General features: G+C 45.3%; 1 protein-coding gene across 2 annotated transcripts; it reads right to left on the bottom strand.

Annotated features, from left to right (window-relative positions):
* Nucleotides 1-5,267: 5,267 nt before the first annotated feature.
* Nucleotides 5,268-21,324, bottom strand: LOC144955759 (gonadotropin-releasing hormone II receptor-like). Of its 2 annotated transcripts, none has more exons than XM_078885893.1 (4): nt 21,190-21,324; nt 14,952-15,562; nt 13,442-13,646; nt 5,268-10,840 (listed from the first exon to the last, which is right to left on the bottom strand). In XM_078885893.1, the coding sequence occupies exons 2-4, from the start codon at nt 15,504-15,506 to the stop codon at nt 10,212-10,214; spliced, it is 1,389 nt and encodes a 462-aa protein (XP_078742019.1). In that variant the 5' UTR covers nt 15,507-15,562; nt 21,190-21,324; the 3' UTR covers nt 5,268-10,211. The 2 variants fall into 2 exon arrangements, with proteins under 2 accessions (XP_078742019.1, XP_078742028.1); XM_078885902.1 differs by lacking the exon at nt 21,190-21,324 and adding an exon at nt 16,317-16,331.
* Between the last annotated feature and the right edge of the window lie 4,572 nt (nt 21,325-25,896).

Genomic DNA, 25,896 nt, shown 5'->3' with positions numbered 1-25,896 from the left:
TGGCCAGAATGCAAACAATCTGGCAAAGCTGCTCACTCCGAGGTCTCATTACTCTGATAGTGCTTGTTGTGGTTAATGCAGACATGATTCCTTGTTAGAAGGTTTCAGTTTGGTGTTTTAACATCTTAACACCTGTTTTGTTGCCAGAAAAAAGGGGAAACCCTATTCTCAAAGACTTCACTATCAAGCCCCCATAGAACCTTCACTCAGTGGGAGATCCCTCATCCTCTGCTACCCTCATTCATCTGTGCTGTTAACTCTCCCTGTTCAAGTCTACTCACTGCCTCTCTATAAATGATTATGCCCACCGTGTCTGTACAACGTCTTGAAATGTCGCCGCATTTGGATGCTACTCATAAATTCCAATTGTACAGGGTGGTCCAGATGTCGTGTGACCTTCCAATTAATTGATCCCCAACATTGTATTTGTTTGCTTAAACATTTATGTTTTCACATCCATTGCTAGACGAAAAATATTAAGTTTTAGAGAATTAAATGGACTAGCCTGTACTGTGATGTTGCAGTATTACCATACTGAAATAAATTCCGATTTTGGGCCATATTTTTCTGCATGCCTTTTTGAAGTTCTGGGCTGATGAAAACGAATATATTGTATATTGTGCATTAAACAATGCAGTATATCAAAGGTGAATATTATGTTGTATCGTTCATTTGGCACGAGTGACCGTTTAAAATTTGCAGCGCTTTCGGAAGAAGAATATTACACGTTGAAATTTCACCTTGAACAAATCTTAACATCCTAAATAGAACTGAAGGCACGTTGGTGCCCAATTAGATTGATATATCTTCCAAATTGAATAGTTATACAGCATGCCCCATAGCATTTGTTGTGCGTTCGTCGGCGAGCACGTTTGCCATTCACTCAGCAGTACCATCAATGACGGAGCCAGGATTCTTAGGTTGGGGGGGGGGGCAACACCTCCAGCAATGAAAAATGATAGAGAAGTTGTTAGCAAGTAAGGACCTATCCCTTGCTTTTTCATCGATGCGTGTGCGGCGATGGCGCAGCCATCGATCGAGGGTCGAATTCGAACCGTGTGTGATCGGCATCGCGCTCGCTGAAGGTGTTTGCCTTTAGGGAAGTCGTGTATTGTATAAGCAACTGCGCACAATTTTGTGAGTCACTAATAACTGCTTTGCCATTACTTATTGCCAATTATGGACTAGTGTCCTATCATCTCATAGAGTCCCTGGCACATAATAATATGCTACACAGTGGCAGTGGGGGTCGCAAAATGCCGATTTATTACTAATAAAACCTATTGATCCGATCGAAATTAGGGATTTCGATCGGATCATTGGGGGGGGCACGTGCCACCCCCCCTACTGGCTCTGCCAGTGAGTACCATGGAAACGGGCACCACCCTGCAAGCATGCTGCATGAATGGACACAATTAAGATCTCGTTTCAATTCTAAAATTGCATTTCTAATTGCTTTTGCGTGTCCGCAGTTTGTGGGCTTAGTTAATACACACTGTCCTCCACAATTGGTAGCATTCATGAATTCGTTTTAACCTGCTTGATGGAATATATGTCGAGCCTCTTCCGACGAATTTATAATAAACAAGTATGCGTATGAAGTGTTCATTGCAGGCTTCCTAATTATGTAGCTTTGCCATAATTTTAAATTCTTGTGTGATTTCAATATTTCCCCATGGTGACAATTTCAAAGTAAATAGATTTTCTTGCTTCATGCTCATTAATATCATTGCAATGCATTTCATAGCCTTTTCTAAGGGCCTTCAATATTTTCTGTAAAATAGTGAATGCACACACTGCATGTAATGTGTTGGACTTTAAATGGACTGCATGCAATGGTGAACGGACATTGAGAGTGAATTCATTTGTTAATCCCTTGAGCTGCCACACATTCTAAATGAAGCTTCGCATTGCACTCGTCAATATTGATGACCCTTGGCTAAAATTGACCTAAACGACTTGTTCATTGGATGTAGTGGTCTTTCCTGCTTGGTCGCTGGACCCGAATGCCCCAGGCATTAAACCCTCCGAGGGGAGGGCCAGGAGGGGAGAGAGAAGAACCAGGTGTTCTGCCATGCGCGGCTGACCCACGCCGTGCCGGCCTTCAAGGAGCAGTGGGCGATGGAGGAGGCCGTGTGCTCGGTGGCAGATGATACCCGTCGGAGGCCGTCGGACTGCAAGAAGGGCTGCGTGCAGAACGAGAGAGAGAGCGAGAGAGTGAGCGAGAGGTGGGGGTTTTACATAAAGCTAAGTTAAAATTTTTTTCACGAAATTATGAACGAAGCAAAGTGCCGAATACACGGAGCATCTTCTTGTTTCCACTGATCGTAAAAATAAAAAAGGGGGGGGGGAGAGAGAGGAGGGAGGGGGAGCCAGGAGGTAGGATGGGGTGCAAGGATGAGGGGAAGAGATAAGCCAGGAGGGGAGAGGAGGCAGGAGGAGGGAGAGAACCAGGAGGGGGCCGGAGTCAGGATGGGGAGGGAGGGAAGAGCTGGCGGAGGGAGCCTGGAGGGGAGAGAGGACCCAAGAGCGGTGGGGGAGGAGTGAGGACGCTTCTCCCCTCCACTAGGGAGAGGAGGCACGAATTTTGAACACGTTTGAAACGCGTTTCTCTCAAATGGAGAATTGAGAGAGGAGTAACGCGGACTCCCATTGTCGCCACGGCAATCCAGGAGACCTGCCTAGAATATGTGTGATAACTTCGAAGCTGTGAGTGACAAACCTTACGAATTGGCTGTGTCGGGTGGTGGCGGGTTTAACGACACATTTATATTTACGCGATCTAACCCCCCCCCCCCCCAAAAAAAACCCCATAAATTATGGATGATATTGGTCGCGGAAGCCTGCGTGTTAAACTGAGTGAACTTGCTGATTAAATCGTTTTGAACGGAAAAGACCCGTGGCGGCATCGCGCCTCGTGGTCAGCCTCGCTCTTCCGTGGAAGTGCATCGTGGCCTCTGCCAGGGGACGACACAAGGGAGTAGGCTCCGCCTATCGTGCCCACTGAGTATTGTAACCTTGACAGGTACGGGTGGGAACCACCTCGGTGCCGTCGCCCAGAGTTTAAAAGGATAGAGAAATTGAAGGATTGCACAGACTGATGCGTACAGCGATTAGCCCAGCGTTGATACCTTAATGCAATCTTGAGCCGAACGTTTACTTTGGGATATGTTTCGCTTGTATTTACGAATTGATACAATGTCTAGCCTCTACATCATGGGAACTCATTTGCCAGTACCAAAATATGAGATTAGGTTTTCCTCCTCTTTTTTCTAGCAACGAAACAGGTGTAAAGATGTTAAAACACCAAACTGAAACCTTTTACAAGGAAGCATGTCTGCATTAACCACAATACTTGTGGTCAGAATGCAAAAAAATGTACTCTGATAAAAAAAAATGCATTGTCTTTGAAACTGACTGGTCCACACCAGAGACAGCTTTCTTTTGAGCCTAGTCTCAAAACGGTGTTAGACCAGAGAACGCCAAAAGTATGCCTTAACACCTGTTTTGTTGCCAGAAAAAAAGGGGAAAACCTATTCTGAATGTCTAGCCTAGCGTTTAATTAATGATGCAATAGTTTAGTGTTGCATCAGTACATTCTGCTCTTCGATTTGCACCGGATGTACCATACATGACCCACCATTGTGACCTCTACTAAAATCCAATCTTACATCACGTGATGCAAGACTACATCTACATTGGTCCCTGTTCATCCATAAAATCTGAGCTATACTTAGCAAATTCATGATCATTTAACTCACTCTGTCTGTTGTTGTTGTTGTATCCTCAAATCTTGTGACTCAATTTTAACCCACTTCCCAATGTGGTATCGACTGCAAACTTGGAATACTTATGTCATACTGACGACAGTACTATATCCTGTCACAAAAAATACAAAATACATTTTTAAACATTATTTTTTATATGTTATGTTTCGGCTTGGGTCTAATTGTCCACGGTAAACTGACGTTGGCTGTAATTGGCCACGATCCCTTACGTTATGTCAAGCTTCGGGACCACTTCCTGGAGTTCTTCCATTACTAGTACATTTCATAAAAGCGTGTTTTAAAAAAAGTTTTTACAAATGTTACTTATTTCTTTTTAAATGTCAAAGGGAAAACCAGTCTGTGACTCGACTCTGCCTCGTCTTCAGCGGTGGAGGATTGCTTCGTCTGCTCTTGAGGGACCACCTTGAGAGGGAGGTTTGGCATTGGGCCTTTCGGTGTCTCCAGAATGTCACCTTTTTAGTGGCGATAGCCCCAAAACATACCCTTACTAGCGTACTCTCCTAGAGTATGAATCAGCAACACTTACGTTTTCAAAGGCAACCTGCCGTATTTGGGAGAATGTGCGTGGGATTTTCATGACCAACCTCCCTCAAGGCTGCTTCTAGAAATGAGCACCAAGCATGGCTCATTTGAGAAAGGGGGTCACTGAGGGCTCATCATTATGACTAGGCTATGATTTATAATGAGTGTGCTGAGTAAAATATATCACGTCGTTTTTTTCTCCGAAAAGGTGCAATGGAAGGCACATGGCCTCTAGCTTGCACAGCAGCAGCAGCCTTAACAGCGTGCAATCAGAAGAGCCCTGAATAATCTCTTGACATGTGAGTCGACCGGGCAGGGTACATGTAATGAGTTTCTATGTTTGTACATTTGGCCAATTGCCGTTTAATTCGCGGCCGTGTATTTACTCCACACAACTGAAATGCATGCAGGGGTGCATTTGTGGAAATCTAATACGGCACACTGGTGTTAAACGCTTGTCTAGACCTGTGGGTAAGGCAACGCGAAAGAGATTGCACGGTGTTTTTACGAATTTGCCTGCCTGTATAAATGTGTTGTGAATGGGAATGCATATTTTAACGTACTGTTCATGGTAAAGAGCAGCAACCTGGCTGGCTTGAATTAATGCATTTATTGCCTGTTATATCTGGTTGAAGAATGAACATTTTTTACCACGAAATCTGATAGTTGAACTTAATGTGATAACAGGTGCGATGTTGCTGTTAATTATGAAGCAACTAAACACATTTACTGGAAAATACTGGAATTATATATATATTTTACAATGCAGATAATTTTTTCATCTCCGATCGTAGTTGTGAATGATGCCACAATTCATCTCTGCATTAGCTAACAAAATGTCGCTTGGGTCTCCTGAAATAAGCTGTCTGTAGTCGTAAATGAGTCATGCACACTTGCTCAATGCAAGCCATTCGCACGAGTAAGTGGTCTATGCTTGAATAAAAAACAACATTGCAGGAATTTTGATTCATATTATTCGAGCAAAACACAAACCATTGAAATGTGAACAAAATAACGGGAACATTCGAGAAATTATGTGTATAAGCTAAGCTCTCTGGACTTGGGTTTACGCATTTAACACGTATGTGCATTTGCACCAACTAGCACTTGCAAGAGCGTCTTGCAAAGCCTAAATGGGTGGAATACCACAATGCAAGCATACCACATACAGCAAATCTTCCCATTTCAACTTAGTATCAGTTGCAAACAGACCACTTGTGCACAGGCTTTAAGTTACCTTGGGTTGTCCGTCTTTTACCTTTTGGTTTAGGTTGCCATGATGTAGCTGCCAAGGACGTGATTTACATGTTGAGGACAAATGAATATTTTGGCCTGAATTTTTGCTGGTGCAAATTCAGTGTCGTGTGTGCTGGGATTTTTATTTTGGGTCCATTTAGTATTTTATAGTGAGATGGATTAGTTTGCCAGAGTTGGGTCAGGATAGATGATAATTTCAAATAAACGGATGTCAAATAAATTCAGACTAAATGGAAGGAAACAAGCCAGGTAAGGGCTCTTTCAATGCACATTACCTCGAGTCCATCATGATATTGGACAAACACAGATATACACCAAATACTACCATCATGACCAACATCTCAGCTAAAGTATGTGTCAATATACAATATATTTTCAACATGAAAGCAAAAAAATACATAAATGAAAGCATAACAGGCCCGATTCACATTTGGCAAATATAAATGTAATCAGATTTGTCGAAATTGTGTCGTACCAATCACCAACGATGTAACATTGCAAAAGAAATATGTGGAATATATTTCATTATGATGTAAATCAGACCCATATTGCATTTAACTAGATACATTATATTCCACATATTGGACGAGTGACAGGATGATTATAACTACTTATTGATGATTACAATTGAGAAACCATTGTGTGAGGTCGGCTGCTCGGATTCTCTTACTGCCAAGTACTTTACATCAATATTCTGTTCCGCTTCTCTCATTATAAATACTGTGATAACTAAATAGGTACATCTAATTGTAAAAAAAGGCTCGTGTGACAGAGTTATATACGAATTCTCAGCCACTGCACGTATAAAATACAGGACAGAATTAACTCGTTTTGGACTTGGTATCACCAAAGGAATGTGGGATTTCCATCACTGGCTCAGGGCTGCCGAGCAAAAATGAGCACAACTCCATCCCTTGTTTGATGGGCAAGGTGACATTTTAGCTTCACATTCACATTACTACCCTACTGCAGTTTAGGGATGCATGTAATAGCGCAATATTTACACGCACAACGAGGTTCATTCCATCGAAGTAACTACAAACACGTTCGCAGCAGCAGCAGCAGACGCAGCAGCAGACGCAAAGATGACTGAAGCACGCGCTCGTGACGTCACACCGTGCACGACTAACCCCGGAATGACCAAATCACTCGGAATGCACCCGATGCTGTCTCGGTGTAGGTTGAGAATGTTTTTCTTTCCCACCCCCCGATTCTTCTTGCGCACCTCCGATGAGCACGATTGGCAACGTACTGTGTGAAAGAAGTTCAACATACGTACATACGAGCCTGGGCAGTGCTCGCATGGGTGAGGCTAAATCCGGTGTTGTACCGTACTCCTATACTCACTCCCACATATCCTCTCACCGCCTTCACCAATCCGCACTGACCAGCGTAGTGAAGTATGGTCAAATAACGTGCGGTTGCGAAAGAAGTTCAACGTACATACATACATGCACAGCCGATGATGGTGGTAGGGGGGAGGGTTGTGGGGGGGGGGCTCTCTGCGTGCAAAGTTGTGTTTTGTTCTAGGAAACGGGACAATGTTTCGGACGTGGCGTGCCGTGCGTGATGAAATTTTTGCTCAACCACCCCTCCCCTCCACCCCGACCAGTGTGGAGGAGCACGCGATGGGATGGGTGGAGAGAACATTTCAGCGCGGGTTCCTTTCGTGTTGGAGCCCCACGAGGGGGGTCACATCCGGCAGCTGCAGTGGCATTTCACAATTTTTAAAAAAAAAAATTAAATCACGCACACCAATTCATTTTGTACACATGTGCCCGGCACGTGCACTGAAATGCTTGCGTACGATTCCTAAGGTTATATCCAACGTGGTTCAAATCATGATTGTATTGTGGGAGGGGGGGTTATTTTCCTCTTTATCGATTTTGCTAAAAAATAATTCGCGTGTTTTAAGCTTGCGGTATGTTGGCAGACTAGTTTTTAAGTCTACTTTTAAAATTATATTTTAAAAAACGTACAGCCGACAATTAATTTCAATACTGCTTTAAGTCTTCATCACGTTGCGTTGGTAACGGGGCGGAGTGGGGGGGGCGAGAAACAGGGATGGCTTTCAGATATTACTCTGCCATTCATGTTAACCGTGGCCAGGAGTTTAACTCAGCTTGCCGGGTTTCTTAGTACAGTGGCGAAAACCACTGCACTGCAGCTGCACCACATTCCCACTTCCACTATTAAGTTGAAGAGTTGCAAGTTTATTTTCGTTTAACCAAGTGAGAACCTAAGAATGGCCTGGGGCAACAGTCTGCCAGTAAGGGGCTATGTTATAGTTCCAATTAAATACTGTAATTTATGGGTAGTTCTTAAACTTGTACTCAATGGCCTACTGTTGCAAATGACATCAGGGCATCTCGAACATTCACCGCAAAGCACGTGGCGCGTACTGTGATTATTACACGCGCAGTATGAATCCGTGCGGCCGTTGGTTCTCAAATCAAAGGACTTCTGCAAGAAAGAGTGAATGCACTACCGCTAGGCTGTGTAATTGCCCCATGGGGACACGTGAATGCAATGACAATTACACGCGACAGGACTGACATCTATTTTAGCGGTAACAATTGGCACCTAATTTGCATTCCATTAATGTACCGTTCAGCTATTAATTCCAGGTGATGTGGGCGTTATTACCTCATACAATACTCGACTGCAATTTAAATTTTTGTTTCCATATAAACCCCTAATCATTCATGCTTATTGGGTTTCTTCTTTTACAATGCCAAAGGGGGATCGCTACTATATAGCAATACTTTTATATCTTGTGTGATATAACATCAACGATGTCTGTATCGTCCATTTCGTATAGTAAATCGTGATTATCGCTCTCTCATTTTAAATTTCAATTCCTGACAAAGTATAATAGGCAAAGTTCTAAATGAAAAATAGCTGTTACCAATTAAATCAGTGACGTAAAACGTTTCTAGATAAGCATTGCAGTTTGCAAAGTTATCACGATCAGAAAGACTCATGACAGGCTCATGTTGACTGACCTGCAATTAAATAACTTAAAAACAAACCTCTATTCGGAATTGAAGTACATCAAAGTACAACATGGGGATGTAAACAATGTGAAATGCGATTACAAAGTGGTTGGGATCTGATAGTGTCACAGTCGTCATGTAGTAAAACTTTATATCGTTTTGTGAAAAAGATTTTCACAAAACGAAACCGCGGCAATCTTATCGCAACTAAATATATGTTTTTAATCTGTGTTAAATTGTACAAAAGTGCTGTGCGTCAGCAGCACACACACACACACACGAGTTGGCATTATTCATCCACCAAAGAGTGATGAGTTTTGGATTAAAAAACCCAAGTTTTGATTTATTTTCGAAGGTCAATTTGTAATTTAAATTAAAAAAATGTGGATCATTTACAGGATTTTAATAAACGCGTCTTAATTGTTAGCAAAAGAGATGTCGTCCAATACCACGTAATCCACTTGGAACCTTTGGGGGGAAAAGCACTCACGTGACTTATGTTGCGTGATGTCATTTTTGATTCGGATCATCCCCAATTTCGTTTTTCAGCACCCTGATTTTCTGATATATTTTTTGATTGATCAAAAAAATTTGCAACACGTCCCTAATATGCACTTATTGTAAACTGCAAAACCTATATATATTTTTAGCAACTCGAGAGCAATTTATAAACAGAGAGTGTAGGTTTTAATAATCTAATTGTTTAAAAAAAATCTCTGTAAAAAATCGATGTTTAATCTTGCACTGTTTTTTGAGATGCGTGTCATCCAAAACGTGTTATTTAATATCATAGCAATTCAGCTGACAAACCACACTTTATATATATGGTGGCACAGATTGATTATAATAAGTTGGCTTGATAACTTAAAAACTGTACAACCTTACAGCGAGACAAATATACTATTCTGCGGTGCCATATACAAATGCAAACTGCCTAGCTTATGTATATTCCTTATTTTTTCTATGGCCCTAATACGGAGTCTAAATTATGAAACTACATGCTGTATTTGACATTCTCACATGATCGCTTACATTAAACCTAATTTTGTGCAGTACTCCACTCGAAGTTGAATGTCAAAGAGTTTCTTTACTTGGTGCGCCCCTATACCTGCTTAATACCTGAACATTTATTTTTGATTCACAATTGATATATTTCTATTGCAGTGTTTATCATTAGAAAAGACCTTTGATAATATACTCTTGAGGAAACATAGTAAATTGTTCATTTTTATAATTTCTTTTGATTTCATATAATGTAATATCTTAGATATCACATTTAATTGTAATGTGTTTTTTATTATACTGTATGCTGTGCATGGAAACACATTAAGAAAAATATATGTAACATATTTACGTACGGTGTCAATGCATACACAGTGCAATAAAACATAACTATAAATTACTAACATACAGTTTCCATAAATAAATGTTTAACTCGCAGTGTCGTGCGTTATTCTCACTAGAAAACAAAAACGAAGCTCACTAAGGGGAGGAATGCTACCCACAGATTACATACACGACAAAGCAAGTAGTGGCCATGAACTCAAACTTTCAAACCCATCGTGCGTTCTCACGAAATTAACTATGTCACACACACACACACGCGCCTAGTAGGCACCACACCGCCACCACCACCACCACTGCCCAGTCAGATGCAGCTTTCAGGACACATGAGAGTTTTCTCAGTGCAACCTTCGCCTCCTCCTCCGCCACCACCGGCGCCACCACCACCACTGGCATCACAGAACGCCTTCCCACCAGGGGCCATCCCGACTGCCGCTCTGTTCACGGGGACCCCCGCCACTGAGCAGCCTCTGTGCAGCAGCAGCCTCGTGGCGGGTGTGGCGTGCGCGCCGGTGGCCTCGGGCTGCTCGCTGCACGCGAAGGGCACCCGGCGACTCCGCACGGACGAGGCCGAGTAGCGGAAGGAGCCCGTGACGGGCGTGGATGACGAGTCTCTGTCATGCGCCGCAGTCCGGGGCCAGCGGCAGCAGCGGCGCACCTCGCGGCGAACGTGAGCCGCGAACACGCCGTAGATGACGGGGTCCAGGCAGGCGTTGAGCAGACCGAACGTCAGGGACATCTCCTCGACGAAGTGCGGCACGACCTTGCGCGACACGATGCTCCGGTCGAACCAGTACCAGATGCCGAGCACGTAGTAGGGCGTCCAGCAGACCACGAAGGAGCTGACGATGGCGATGCTCATCTTGAGGGTGCGCATGCGGGCCTTGGGGATGTTGTTGTTTGAGCGGCGAAGGCGGATTTCTTTGGATGAAACTGTCGTGAGCGAAAGGAGGTGTTTTAGAAGCGGTGGATTAAAGAAGATGAATAATAACAGAACGTTTGTGACATTGAATAAACTTGTGTGTGTGTTTTTGTTATAATGGTTGGTGGGTAGATTAGTTGTATTCTCGTTTTATTCTGCCACACCATCGAGAAAATTGACACCGGTGACGAATATGGAACAGAAGCAGAAAAGTGAACAAAAAAGCACGGAGAGGTGCATTAGAGACAGAAAGAAGAACATGTGGATAACTTGGTTGGCTGGGGGCAGAGCACAATGCAAAAAGGGTTGATGGCCAAGACGGTTGATGGAGTGGCAGCTAGTGGAGGGTGAGGCTGACCACCAGAATTTGGAGCCATGATATCAACTCGCGTGCAGTAATAATTTATTATCTCGTGTACAGGAATTCAATGGATTGTTGTGGGATGACAACAGTTTTGGGAAGGCTTCTATGCCACATTGAATAGAGCATGGATGAGGGTGATATGGATTTTGTGTCTGTGTACCAATGCTGATAAATGCAATAGCTTGCTGAATCTAAGACGTCGTATATTCGTGCACACGTGCAGATATATTTGCCAATCCACTGATGAGTGAGGGCTTCCCCACGCCGTGAGTTTTGTGGGAATTGTGTGACCATACTTCTCCACGCTGGTCAATACAGGTTGGCAAAGGTGGAGAGCATAGATGCGGACACATCGAACCACAGTACAATGGTGGATTATGCTGCACTGCCCTCTGCTAGCAAAGTGGTCTCGATAATGATTGCTGTGTGGGGCGACTAATTTTATCCTTGCCCGAGGCCCCTCTGGAATTCATAAAATCATTAAGCGCACTTGACTTAATTATGGCCTTTGCTATACCTAGACTGATCCCTAAATTTTTCCATATTGCCATTTAGAGCATCACATTGCCGTATAATTATTCTCACTTCCTTGGCACTCAAAGATAAAATTGCACCCTTGCAATGTTATTGCTCACACTACTGCTGTCGGAAGGGCCTCCACGAGAAGTGGCTACAGGAAGCCCCTCTAGAAGGTAGTTTGACCTACTCTTCTGTGCTGGTCAAGACTAACTGGTGGTACCCATTTATACTGCTTGGGTGGATAAAGACAGAGGAGCGAATTGAAGAAAATTGGCCGATATTTTAAATCAGCTTCAATTGGTGACCTCTGGATTATAAGGACAGCGTGCTAACCATTACACTAACGGCATCATCTTGACTGTATTGAGCGATATCCTTTGCAATGCTATAGTTGTACATGCGGTGGTCGTGTTATTTATAAGAGGATGGCATCTCTGGGAGCCACTATATTTTACTGGGGCAGAGCAATGATTAGCTTGATAATTATTGGCAGCTGATACGACGGTGGGATTTTAGGGCTGGAGCCATCCTGCTTAGAACTACGAAGATCAGAGGCCTGCAATCTTCTGGGGAGAAAAAAAATGTTTCAGAATTTACAAGCTCACTCATCCTTAGAACAGAGATTAAATTCAGCTGGAGCTGTCTGGGATGGGATGGGGGGGGGGGATCTAAAGAAACGGAGGGCCCTTGAAAAAATATCCATTTGAAATATTTCTTTCCGTTCATTAAATCTAATTTGAGATCCGCTTAAGCTTTGTTTTAAGTGTATGGATCTCAATGCCTTCCAAATTACACTGTCGAATTCACGAATGGGGCCTTGATTGTAGGTATACGTCACTTGCTAAATTGAGACCGTGAAGATGAATTCCACTTTATTAGTGTCACTCTTGGTCTCGCTACAATTGATTATGTCACGTGTTGGCTGTCGGGAGCGGAGTCGTCCAGTGTTTTTCATACGGCACCACCTTTGCCAAATACATCGGACAACCTCTAAGGACAATGTGGATGGGTCTGATTTACAGTTAAAATAATTTACGTCGTTGATTTAATTCTTAGCTGCTACTCACCCCTGCTGTTATAGCTCTGGTGTGTTTTTGGGTTGTAACGCATGTTGTTCAGCACGATAGCCAAACGCTTTGTTCCACGTGCTGGGGGCTTCGGGTACATGTCCGACAGATTTACTCCACCTAGTGGAAGTTCGAGGAAATACAGCTCCAAAGCAGGTGGAGTGGAACGTCGGACATAATTTCCTGAAAAAGCTCCCAGCGTGTGGAGCAAAACGGCAGAGATCGTGTGAAACAGCACGCGGTACAGCCCGGAAACACATCGGAGAGCTAGGCCAGGAATTAAACTGAATTGTTTTAAGCTGGAATTAAACCAGACAATAAATACTACTTCTGCCCCCCCCCCCATTCTACGTAGGTAAAATATTCATATTTTAACAGCCGAATATAATATGTTTTGCATTATCTATGTTTTTTTTTATCTGGGCCACATCCCCACCTCCCATCACTCTAGATAACAGAGATCTGACAGATAACAGAACAAGTCTGTCATCATATTTGAGGGATCACGTTCAGATCCATTTTTAATGTGCACGCGCCTTTTGTGTGCCGGTTCGCAACACAGCGTGTCTCTTCCGTCGTCAGACTCGAACCGGCACTCGTGTGTCTGAAATGCCGTGTTAAAAAAAGTGATGCGTGAAAGCGTATTGAATAAAACCACTCACTGCTTCCTTCTCGCATCCTCTTGGAGATCTCCAGCAAAATCCGGCAGTAGCAGAATATCATAATGAAGAGTGGCAGGATGAAGAGGAACACGAACGTGAACATGTAGTAGAGATTGTGGTGCCACTGCTCGACAAAGTTGCCGTGGGTGACGCACTGAACGAAGTTTTTGTTTCCTTTGGGACTCTTCACGTGGAACAGAAAGAGCTGTGTGCAGAAGAGAAGTGCATGTCAAGCAAATGAGTTAGTCACACCGTGAAATATACCACGTTGAATTTCGGATGCCGTGCCGACAAAAACTATAGGGTTGCCATTTTTGGGGGTATAACAGACAAAAAAAACCGGGATGTATCATGGGATGAAGAATATGTCGACAATACTGGAAGAATGAAGTAGTGCAAGTCAATGCGTTGTCTTGACCGGTGTCATGTTACACAACGGACAAAAAAGCAGGACTTTTAATTGTCGCAGGAAGACTTCGCGCATATGCCAGGACAAGCTTCATTTAAAAAGAGAGGACGATTCAGGGAAAACCAGGAGAGGTGGCAATACAAGGTGCAGGTATTCTTTTTTTAATTACATGAAATCTTGTAATTAGTTTTAGGGCATAATTTTATACGTACATATGCCATTCAAACACAAATAGACATTCTGAGTTAATAATTTACACGCCACTGGGGAAGGCACAGAATACACATTTGTTTAATGAGATTAATTTTGAAATACTGTACGTCTGCACCGGATGCAAAAAGAGGCGCTGATGAATAAGCGAATTTGGTGATAATAATGTAAGTCGTGGTAAACCAAAAGAGCCCACTTACAAACAATTACTTATGTCTTGGGATACATCATTTAAAAGAATGTATATAAATTTAATAGGTCATAAAGAAATCGGAAAGCAGCTTGAATTTTTCATTAAAATGTATTTCAAGTTTCTTCTGGTGATCATTTCAAAATTTTCACTGCACTTGTACAATTGCAATTAAAAAAATCGGGAACCATTGTTGAACTGCATTGCATTTCAGAATAAAATGTTACTACCCAGGGACGATTTCAATGATGATTATTGTGTTGAGCAGGATTGAAGATGCGTTGAGCATTTTTAAATGTGGTTGTCAATAAACTGCCTACGGTTCCAGACTTTAAAACATCATTTATTTACTTTGGAACACATATCAATAGCACTGAAATATTGCATTGCCACATATACGGTAAAGATAAAGGTGTAGTCCCGTGGATCATGTGCTCACACCCGCCGCTAGAGGGCGCTCCAGCGAGCCCCTATCGAGGGTGTTTTGGCCTACTCATCCACGTTGGCCATTCATCTTTAAATAGGTGTGATTACCCATACTTTCCTCCACCACACGTAACCTGCCAATTTCCCAACCGGTGTACCCATTTATACGACTGAGAAGACAAAGTATGGGGGGATTTAACAAACGTGTTCATTGTTTCAACTGCCACGCCGGTAGATCGAATCGCATTGAACCAGTGACATCTGGAGTGCGTTACCTGCGGGACCGCCAGCAGAACGCTGAGCACCCAGGCCACGCTCAGCATGGTCTTGTTTTTGGCCTTGGCTTTGCCGATGCCCAGCGGATTGAGGATGGCCGAGTGGCGGTCCAAGCTGATGACCACGGTGATGAAGGCGCTGGAGTACATGGCGAGGAGGCGTAGGAACATGAGCAGGCGGCAGGCGAACTCGCCCGCGTACCACTGCGTCGTGATGTGCCACACGGCGTCCAGGGGCATCACGATGAATGTGATGAGCAGGTCGGCCGTCGTCAGGTTCACGATGAGGATGCGCACGTGCGACTTGGTCTTGCGGTGGTTGTGGGAGATGGTGCACAGCACGGTCAGGTTGCTTATGGCCGCGAAGATGAAGAGGGCAAAGGTGCTGATGACACGGAACTGCGTGGCTGGCAACCGGATGTCGGAGTTGATGCTGGAGTTGGTGAGTTGCTCGTCGCCTGTGTGGCTGGCGTTCGGAGGGCCCGTCACGTTGTTGAGGAAGGCGGCCCGGGGTGTCATGTTCATGTTGATGGGTTCCATTAAAGCGCACTTCATAGGATGGGACAAATCTCCATCACACGGATGACTCGGTCCTTAAAAAGTTGAGAGCGCTGCAAAGAAAATTGCGACGTGCAAGAAAGAGCATTCAATTACATGTATTTTCTTAACGTGGGGATGATGATGATGGTGGTGATGTGTGTGGGATGCACACAACAGCAGTCGGAAAAGTTGTGCGTGAAACCCCCAGTTCGGCATCAAATCGGCTGTTATGTCTGTGGGGTCCAAACAAAAAAAGAGACCAAATGTGTGGGCTGTGAACATCGGTTGACCTCTGGAGAGCTCGGCTCAGGCTTGGGGAGTTATGAAATTGCCACCGCTGGACTGTGGCCCACAAAACAAATACGAGCAGCCACTCAATATTCAATTTGAGCCACGAGAGCAATGACTTTTGAACATTCAGATTAGATTTTTTTTTTATCACATCTGTTAAAAAAAAAAGCTGTGTCAAAAGTGCAATCTGGTTGAAAGAGGCGACGGACACTGCTTACCAGTGTGTGTGACATTTTTAATTATAGAGAGTCAGAATATAATCCCTTGTAACAATAGCAGGTGAAATAATCTTTCCATAATCTTTAATTCATATATGCCCGCTGACATTATGGTTTGATTAAAGAAAGATGTCCTCGTGAAATAGGTTATCTTAACAGGCTGGAGTGGCGATGCGGTGGTAACGCACCCGGGCCACCTGTATTCAAAACCCACACTGATCACTCTGGTGAATTATCATCACAAACCGTACCTCTCCATAACAAAGGCTCAGTCGATTGTTATGCAGTCTATTCTTAGTCTTAAGCCTCACCTTACCATATTAATAAAAAGTGTGCCGTACTTCGCCCTTCCCCTCTTCAACCATTATATATACGGAGTGGTAGCTCTTGTAATCGCTCATTTACTTGATACAGCTGTCGTGGCTGTGACGGTTCCACCTGAAGACGGAAGCTTGCGTTGCCTCCGAAACGTAGTGATTTTTATTTTATTTTACTTTTATTAATTTTAATTGTTTTACCTACGTAACTTTACCGAAAAAACCTAAGAATATAAACATCGGTGGCTTATATCTGAACCAGTCCTGGGCCACCCACTTCACCAATCCACACTGATCACCCTGGTGAATTATCATCAAACATCCTGGCGCGGCAGCGGACGCCTCTAAACCGGCAATGGATTGACAAAGGGATGTGCTTTATTATTATTCATCTTCTTGGTTCTTTCGGTAAAGTCACGTAGAAGGAAAATAATAAAATATTAAAAATAAAACATAATAAAATAATATCATAAAATAATATAATAACCGAAAGAACCAAGAAGATGAATCCCTGCAGTCACGAAAGCTTTAAATCGAAATGTATTATTATTGTTATGATCATCACTGTGATATTTCAAGCTGTAGCTCATTTGGTGAAGTAACAGGCTCCCAATAATGAAATAATTGGTTCAAATTCAGTTTCATTTATTAGGTATAGCCCTGTGAGGCATGCAGCTCTTGACTCGGGTGCAACCGCAAAAAAATAAACCATGAACAAAGAACAAATGCCAGCCAGAGCTACTTATTCTCACCAGTATCTGCAAAATAACAAGTATTAATAATATTTCATGAGACCTCCTTTGCCAGTACCAAAAAATGAAAATGTTTTTTTTTCCATTTTTCTGGCAACAAAACAGGTGTAAAGATGTTAAAACACCAAACTGAAACCTTTTACAAGGAATCATGTCTCCATTAACCACAATGCTTGTGGTCAGCATGCAAATAAAAAACATACTCTGATAACATATGCATTGTCCTTGAAACTGATTGGTCCACACCAGAGGCAGCTTTCTTTTGAGCCTCGTCTCGAATGGTGTTAGGGTGGTGTTAGACCAGAGGACGCCCAATTTTGGTGTTTTAACATCTTAACACCTGTTTTGTTTCCAGAAAAAAGGCGAAAACCCTATTATCAATAATAATATTCTTTGTATATTCTGGAAATCCTCCAAACTTTTTTAGCAGGAAGAGCCTGCATTGGGAAGTTTGGTCAATTCTATTCATTAGTCTGACATCGTTGGAAAGTATGCGTCCGTAATTATACTGTGGGCATGCCAATAATACAAGCGTTTGGATGTCATCCCTGGCTCAGTTCTCCCAGCAAAGAGTATGAGTGCGGTGGCGCTAACAATGTTAATAGTGTCACATTTAGACTATATAATACCGTTTGTTACTTTGTTCGAATCCCTTTCAAGGATCAGCAACACATTACACCTCGGGGGGAGGGTGGGGGGTGTAAATACAATTCGTGCTACATTCATAAGTCCTTAATTAGCTCCCAGGATGGGAATGTCAAATTTGTCACAACTGGGTTTAGTCCAGACAATAGCGATAAACTCTGTGCTGTGATTTTGCTTTCTAAATTGTGATGAAAACGCTGACAATTCATAGGTGAGACTTACATCTGCATAGATTGTCGTGGTGAAGCTGCTGTGTACAGCTGCCTAATGTGTTTCGGGTCATACGGTGCGCTGTTGGGCATGATGTTCGACGTTTCACTCCACATTATGGGAGCTTCTTCAGGAACTAATTCATATTCGGAAGAATCCGATTCAATTCCTGAATCAGATTCTCAAGAATGGGGATTCAGTTCCTTAAAAGTCTCCCAGCACATGGTGTGAAACGTCGGACATCATGCCAAACAACACGCGGCACAATCTGAGAACCGAGCAATACATTTACAAAGTAAGAGCCATATGCGTCGGTAAATAAGAGCGATTCTGTGTCCACCGCTAATAGCGTGTCAGCTAATAGCGTTTGAAAAAAACCAGAGGGAAAACACATTCTCACTTAACCCACACCTGGGCCTCTCTTCAGAAAAAACACGTGGACATGGCATGCACGCACGCACGTACACACTGCACGCACACTGCACGTACACACACCGCACACACACACACACACTGCACACACACACACTGCACGCACACACACCACACACACATACTGCACGCACACACACATACACCGCACACACACACCGCACACACACACTGCAAGCACGCACACACACACCGCACACACACACATACCGCACACACACCCCGCACACACACTGCACGCACACACACACACTGCACGCACTGCACACTGCACACACACACTGCACGCACACACACACACGGCACACACACACCGCACGCACACAAACACCCCGCACACACACTGCACACAAACACCGCACACACACACACACACACCGCACACACACACACACCGCACAAACACACACCGCACACACACCACACACACACACACCGCACACAACCACCGCGCACACACACACCGCACACACACACCGCACACACACACCGCACACACCGCACGCACACACACACACACCGCACACACACTGCACACACACACCGCACACACACACCGCACACACACACACACACTGCACACACACACCACACACACACACCGCACACACACCGCACACCGCACACACACACCACACACACACACACCGCACACACACACACCGCACACACACCGTACACACACACACACCGTACACACACACACACCGCACACACACACCGCACACACACACCGCACACACACCGCACACACACACCGCACACACACACACCGCACACACACACACACACCGCACACACACACCGCACACACACTGCGCGCACACACACACACTGCACGCACACACACTGCACACACACCCTGCACGCACACACACACACCGCACACACACAGTGACACAGTCCACGCGTGTAGCGTCTCGTTACGAGACCGTGAAGGCGCCCGCTTCACGCAACATTCATCGACATTCACGCGCGACCAAAGCGGCGCTGACACTAAAACGTCGAAAGGACCTCTATTTGACGAGCACTTTAGAACCACGTTATACGTATCTATTGGAGGAATCCGATGAGCTATGAAGCTCTTAACCACTGGGATCGCGCTGCGCTCGCCATCCTGTAGAAGAGCCACGCGGATCCGACACTCAAGTCCGGTGCCGAATCAACGCCTCCTCTGAAACCCCAAATATCGCAGCAGCACTCCTCGTGTCGTTCCTCTGAAGACATCGGGCGCGTGACCGTCAGAACATCATCGACAGGTGGATGGATGCCGCACCTCGCGTTCATTGATGACATTTGTGTTTTCTTGCAAAGACAAACCCACACGCTGCGACTGTGGCCATGCAACAATCACCACGAACTGTGGACGAGCCGATGGGAAACCCCTGTCGTCTGCGCTCCGCCAACGGAGGGAACAGGAACACGTGAAGGAACTTTCTCCCTCAAGCCCTCTCTCGTCGTGGCTAGCAGACATTGGCGCTTAGCGACCGAGCATACTGCTGCAATACGCAGGAATAACATGGCTTAGAAACCGCGCCGGCGACATCGCTACTGCTGATGATGTTAGTTGACTGCAAGGGTTTATATAAATTAGCCAGGCATTGGCAATGCACATTTGACGTAAGCAATGCAAACTCCGAGCATGTCTATGCCTTCAGGGTCTCGTCAGCAGAGTCGGGTTTGTTATACAAATGCCGCTGCATTTCCAGATATTATTGGAAAGAGCATCCGCAAATAAAATATGTCCGCTAAAAAATCCCAATGTCGTACACAAACTCGTGTGTGCGTTGTGAGTAATGCAGGGTGATCTGCGATACCTCACGACAGAGAAAGAGCGTCTTATTTCCAAGCCCTCCGCGCGTTACCGATGTTAACGCTCCGCCGGTTTCTCGTTGTGCAACATCGGCGGTGCGATTTGCGTAACATTCAATCGCGCTGAGAAGCTACGGGATCATGAGCGTACTCAGGTGCGTGCTAAGCGCGACACGTGGGCTTTCACAATCTTCTCCGCGCACGGGATGTTAAGCACCGATCCCTTGAACAGCCCGTGGTAAATTATTCTTGAAGCTAATCTTTGCAGGGATTGAGCCTTGGGATAGTGCTTGGATGAATGACCCCCCCACCCCCCCATGCATCAAACTGGAGGTGTAGGCGGCTGCTGGACTACGCTGTCAGCAGTGGGCAGTTCAACAAATTCCACTTTTGTATTATACAGTACTATACACCAACGTCTATGCTCCCCTTGCCTTCACCTACCCACCCGGCACTGACCTGCTTGGTGAAGTATAGTCAAACATTTCACATGGGGAGAACCCTTCCTCCAAACAGCAGTGAATTGACGAAGCTGCTATGAATATTCTTAGTTTTTTTCGGTAAAGTCACGTAGGTAAAAAATAACAATTAATTAAAGTAAAATAAAATAAAAATCACGACGTTTCGTAGGCAACACAAGCTTCCGTCTTCAGGTGGAACCGTCACAGCCCGACAGCTGTATCAAGTACTTACATATACTTGATAAAGCTGTCGGGCTGTGACTTGATACAGCTGTCGGGCTGTGACGGTTCCACCTGAAGACGGAAGCTTGTGTTGCCTCCGAAACGTCGTGATTTTTATTTTATTTTACTTTTATTAATTTTAAATTTTTACCTACTTGACTTTACCGAAAAAACCTAAGAATATGAATCCTTGCAGTCACGAAAGCTTCAAATCTAGAATTACTGCTATGAATGATAACTACGTTCCAAAGTAAAACAAGGACGTGGCAACACGTGGAATTGATAGCGATCTGTGCGCACTGGATGAACGAGGAAGGACGGAGCTTAATGATTCTTACCCGGGCACTCGAGCAAGATGAAGTTCACTGACGACTGCGGAGCCCGGGTCTTCTCTCCGCGCTGCGAAGCCACGAGTGAAGCTTTGCAAGATGTTTCACTGATAATTCATGCTTTGTTGTGGGTACGGGGTGAGTAGGGGGGGCGGGGGGGGCGGGGGAGGTGGGGGGTAGAGTGGAGGGGGTTCGTGGGGGGATGTGGTAGAGAGGCAGGGAAATTGGGGAGCGGGAGTAGCGGATTATGTACGGTTGCTGGTGCTGTGCGTGTGTGTTTGCGCGGTGGTGCCGGTAGTTGTGAGAGAGAGAGAGAGAAAAAGAGGGAGAGGCGGGGCATTTTACAAGCCATTTTTGCCATACTTTGCAAAAAAAACTGAGCCTGTGAGTTGGGAGTGCAGGACGATTGGGAACACGATGTAATGAATGTGCTCGGGGGACGTTGTTAAATGCTTTGAGAATAGATGAAGGATCGATTCCGTGGCAACTTTTGAACTCATCGAGTGTACCATCGCAACATTACGTTACGCGCGGCGTAACCCCAGTCCCGCCACCAACACCGCCAGCGCGGAGATGGAGCGATGTGCTCAGGTGTAAAAACGGAACGAACCGTCATGGGTTGATCGACGTCTCGGAGAAGGAAGAACATTTCATCCGTGGCTCATGATTTAAAATAAACCGCACACGCTTGCAGTTTTGGAGTCACAGAGTTCACGATTATTTTTTCTCTGAACGTTTGATCATCGTGCTGTGAAAGTAGTGAAACAGTGGTGGTAATTCCGCATTCATACGACGGTCACAGGTATATCCACACGAGACGGGGAGCGGTGTTACACAACGGGGTTTTATCTATCGTGGGGATGGGGGAAGAATACTTTCCGAAGCACACTCCCGGACAGCTCCGACTGATATTAAGGGGCCGTCCATAAATGACGTCACCCGATTTTGGACGATTTTTGCCCCCCCCCCTCATCGTCACAAAAAGTCAGACCCCCCTTCAAATATGACGTCATAAAGCTCTGCCCCCCCCCCTCCCAAAACCATATTTCCATTTTTAAAATAAAACATGCTTCGAATCGCTTTAAACTACTGCCATTGTAGTGCGTATTTAATGTGGCGCTGCACTTTGATGTTGTAGGAGTGTTGTTATAGCAATTATATATTGATTTAAAGTTGCGCATTTTAATGTGACGTCACATTTCTCACCCCCCCCTCCTCGTCACACATCGTCACAAATGTCTGACCCACCCCCCTCTAGGTGCGTGACGTCATTTATGGACGGCCCCTAATCCCTGGGTTTACAGCTGGAAAAAAGATGAATACATTTTGTGTTCGTTCTGTTTTTTTTATTCTTTCAGTAACATACTTAACCTGTGGCTGAATTTGTCATAATATCAGTCACACACACACTCACAGTGACGCGGATACCTTCATAAACTCGTTATCCGCCAATATGTAACGCCTGGTAGCTGCATCATTTAAAGACAGCTGTCAAACGGATCAAGGACGACGGCCGCCTTTGGGGAGGGTGTATAGTATGAAAGGCCGAAACACCCTAGGACCCAAAGGTTCACTACTGACGATGCGCTCCCCAAATTTCACCAGGCTCACTGTTCATGAACTCTTGGAAGTGCTTGCACAAAGGATAGTAACATCTCATCCTGTGTTCTTTGGAATCATCAGCCGCTGTAAGCAAAGTCGGCTCTCTCCAAATGGGTGCGCTAAGCGGGATTCGCGCGCAGCGCGTCACGAATGAGCTCCCGTGGTTCTACGCGTAATGCACGAAACACCTCTTCCAGCATCTGGTCAACGTGGAAGAGTTGTGGCAACATTCCCGCTGGGGTCTTGAGCTCCATAGACCCTTTCCCCGCAGCAGTGGTTTGAGCAAGCAATTGGCAGCGCTGCACCTCTTGCTAAATTCGTGCAAGTCAAGGTTGTTCTCAGCCACTCCAGTTAGCGGTCCTTTTAAATAATGGTGGCAAGTTTCACGTGGCTGGATAGGGTTGTTGGGAGGTGGAATTACTTAAATATTTAAGAGTCGTAAATGTACGACAATTATGATCGGAGAATGGGTGGCGCGGTGTTTTAGGCGCGCTTCGCTATGAACGCCGGCGACTGACGTTCGATTCCCGGCCACGGCTGACATCAGTGGCAGAGTGGTATCTGAACTGGACTTGTGTGTTGAACTTCTTTCACACCGTACGTAGCCAAGCGTGCAAATCGGAGGTGCAGTGGGAAGGACAACAACATAAACACAAAAAGCAGTTTCTCAAGAAATTCGTTTTCAAGCCAGATGATTTTAAAGCGCGTGGCTTCCAGTGGCTTCCTAATTTCCGAAGGAATAGCATTCCAGACGGCCGCAGAAGCGCATCTGAAAGCGCGCGATGCAGTGACAGGACTTTGTTCGATGGTTAGCCAAGAGCCGCTGCTGAAAACCCCAGATGACCGACTTGGCTCAAGGAAGCCTTTATCCAGCAGTAGATTGACAAAGGACTGTGGACATACTCTTTGGTTCTTTCGGTAAAGTCACGTAGATAATTCCTGTAGTCACGAAAGCTTCAAATCACGGCTGTGTACATTTTGATCACTACTGTGCAACCGTGTAAAATAAAACGTAAGATGCAACATCGTAAACACTTGTGCTTAACAGGTTTTTAGTTTTTTTTTAAAGCTCTGCTTTTTCCAAGGAATCCAATAAAAATCATGTACCGTACAACCTTTTTGTCAATCCACCGCTGGATGAAGGCCTCCCCGCACACCATGCCACGTGGGGGTTGTGTGACCATGTTGACCCACGCTACTTCGTGGTGTGGGACCAGGACCGTTAGCCGTGGCCGGCAATCAAACTCGCGTGGCCAGGTTTTAAAGCACAGTGCGACAACCACTGCGCCACCGCTCCCCCCCCTGCCACCTCCCATTATCCTCACCATGGGATAATGTTGCTCTCCACGTGGACATTAAATCGAGAAATCGCGATAATTTACCTTGGAGTAGAAGGCGAGGGACGGCGTGGACGTGGCATTATACACTCCATAAAGGCAATTACGAAAATTGTCGGGGTTAATTTTCCATAATGGACTCCATAAAACGAGTGACTACGTGTATATATATAGAGGAGGGTTTGCAGTCTTGTGTGTGAGATGTATGGGATAGAGCCAGGGCTGCCCCGGGCCCTAAAGCGCGGGGCCCGGGGCAATCGCCCCGCTTCGCCCCAGAGGTCGCAACCGGGTACCCGATACCTGTACCCTACCCGATAGCCGGCTACCCGTACCCGGCCGGGTACGGGTAAACCGTGAGTCACTGGTGAGTCACCGTTTGTCACTCATTTCCCAACGTCTTGTCTCTTCTCACAATTCAAGTTCATCCCAGAGGTCGCAATCAGGTACCCGATACCCGTACCCTACCCGTACTCGGCCGGGTACGGGTAGGGTACGGGTAGGGTACGGGTACGGCCGGGTACGGGTACGGGTAAGGAATCAAAACCCGTTTGCGACCTCTGGTTCGCCCAAACCCTCGGGACGGGCCCTGAATCGAGCGGCGGGGGCAGTGGTCCGCACGCTTCGCTACGAACCGGAGCCATCTGACGTTGATTCCCGGCCACGGCTGTGAGTGGCAAGCGATGTGTGCACATGGTGATGGCACCCGCGCCACCACCTCCTTCTCTCCTCCCTTCAACGTCACGGTTTGGATGGTCTCTGTAAATATTCCACGAGAAATGAAGCCCCGATATGGCCACGCGTACAAAATCCTACACATCCCAACCATGATACGTTTATTTGGAGTCGTTTAACTTAAGAGGAAATTGAAATTAAAACGGCCGTTGCAGTTACCCATATAAAGGCTGAGTGCCCCAGACTGCCCACACAACTATAAAGCGGGGTTAATGAGAAAAGTATGGGTCAGGCACTCCATCATAGCGCTTTACCGAGATCGTGAGCTATATTGAACACTACGGGACGGGATGCCTCTGTAGCCCAATAGTGTCACGCTTGAGTAAAAATTTAAATAGACAATGCGGCATTATTAATGATTATTAATGCGCTGTGTTCTAGTATGTCCTGCGCACATTATGTTTGATCAGGGGTGCAGGTTTTCACCTTTTTTTCCAGAGTCCTTTCTATTAAGGCTGCCAAATGTCTGGGAGCCTCAACCAGGACATACAATGAGCTGGCATTCTCTCCCTATATCATTCCCACCCACTTTGACACAACTGTGCCAACCCAGCCATGTACCCAAACAATGAGTGACCCCTCCCCTCCTCTTATGACGTTCAATACTCAAATAGCCGAGCCATGCGCCCTCGTCATTAGTCACGCATGAAGTCAGAACATTTTAACCCAACGACATTACTTTATATGGACAATGTTAAGCAACGCGTCCATTGCTTAAAATGAATTATTTCTCGTGATCTCATCTATTTTCATGTTGGAACAACTTGATCATGTTCTATGGAGGCACTGGCCAGTGTCACATCCTGCAGTGGTGCTCTCTGATGTGTTTCTGGTTGAAACCGCGTGTTGTTGTGTGATGAAGCTCCCAGCACGTACAGCGAAACGTCGGACATCATGTGGGATTGAATGCGTAGTCACTCAGATGTGTCAGTAGGAAAAGGGAGATGCACTCGTCTGAGTAGAATTTGGTTTTTTGACTCGAACACACACACACACACAAAGCCGTGTCTACTTCCACGCCAAGTAATATGCGCTGCGCTGCGTC

Source organism: Lampetra fluviatilis, chromosome 3, assembly GCF_964198595.1.
Source record: "Lampetra fluviatilis chromosome 3, kcLamFluv1.1, whole genome shotgun sequence".
Lineage (NCBI taxonomy): Eukaryota > Metazoa > Chordata > Hyperoartia > Petromyzontiformes > Petromyzontidae > Lampetra > Lampetra fluviatilis.
This window is presented reverse-complemented; position numbering and strand designations above follow the sequence as displayed.

Bases quoted from the DNA above. Each gene is read 5' to 3' on its own strand.
- LOC144955759 (XM_078885893.1), bottom strand. From the start codon at position 15,506: ATGAAGTGCGCTTTAATGGAACCCATCAACATGAACATGACACCCCGG. The intron at 13,647-14,951 runs GTAACGCACTCC...TTCTGCACACAG, and splicing joins TTCTGCTGGCGGTCCCGCAG to CTCTTTCTGTTCCACGTGAA. The intron at 10,841-13,441 runs GTGAGTGGTTTT...CGCTCACGACAG, and splicing joins GAGGATGCGAGAAGGAAGCA to TTTCATCCAAAGAAATCCGC.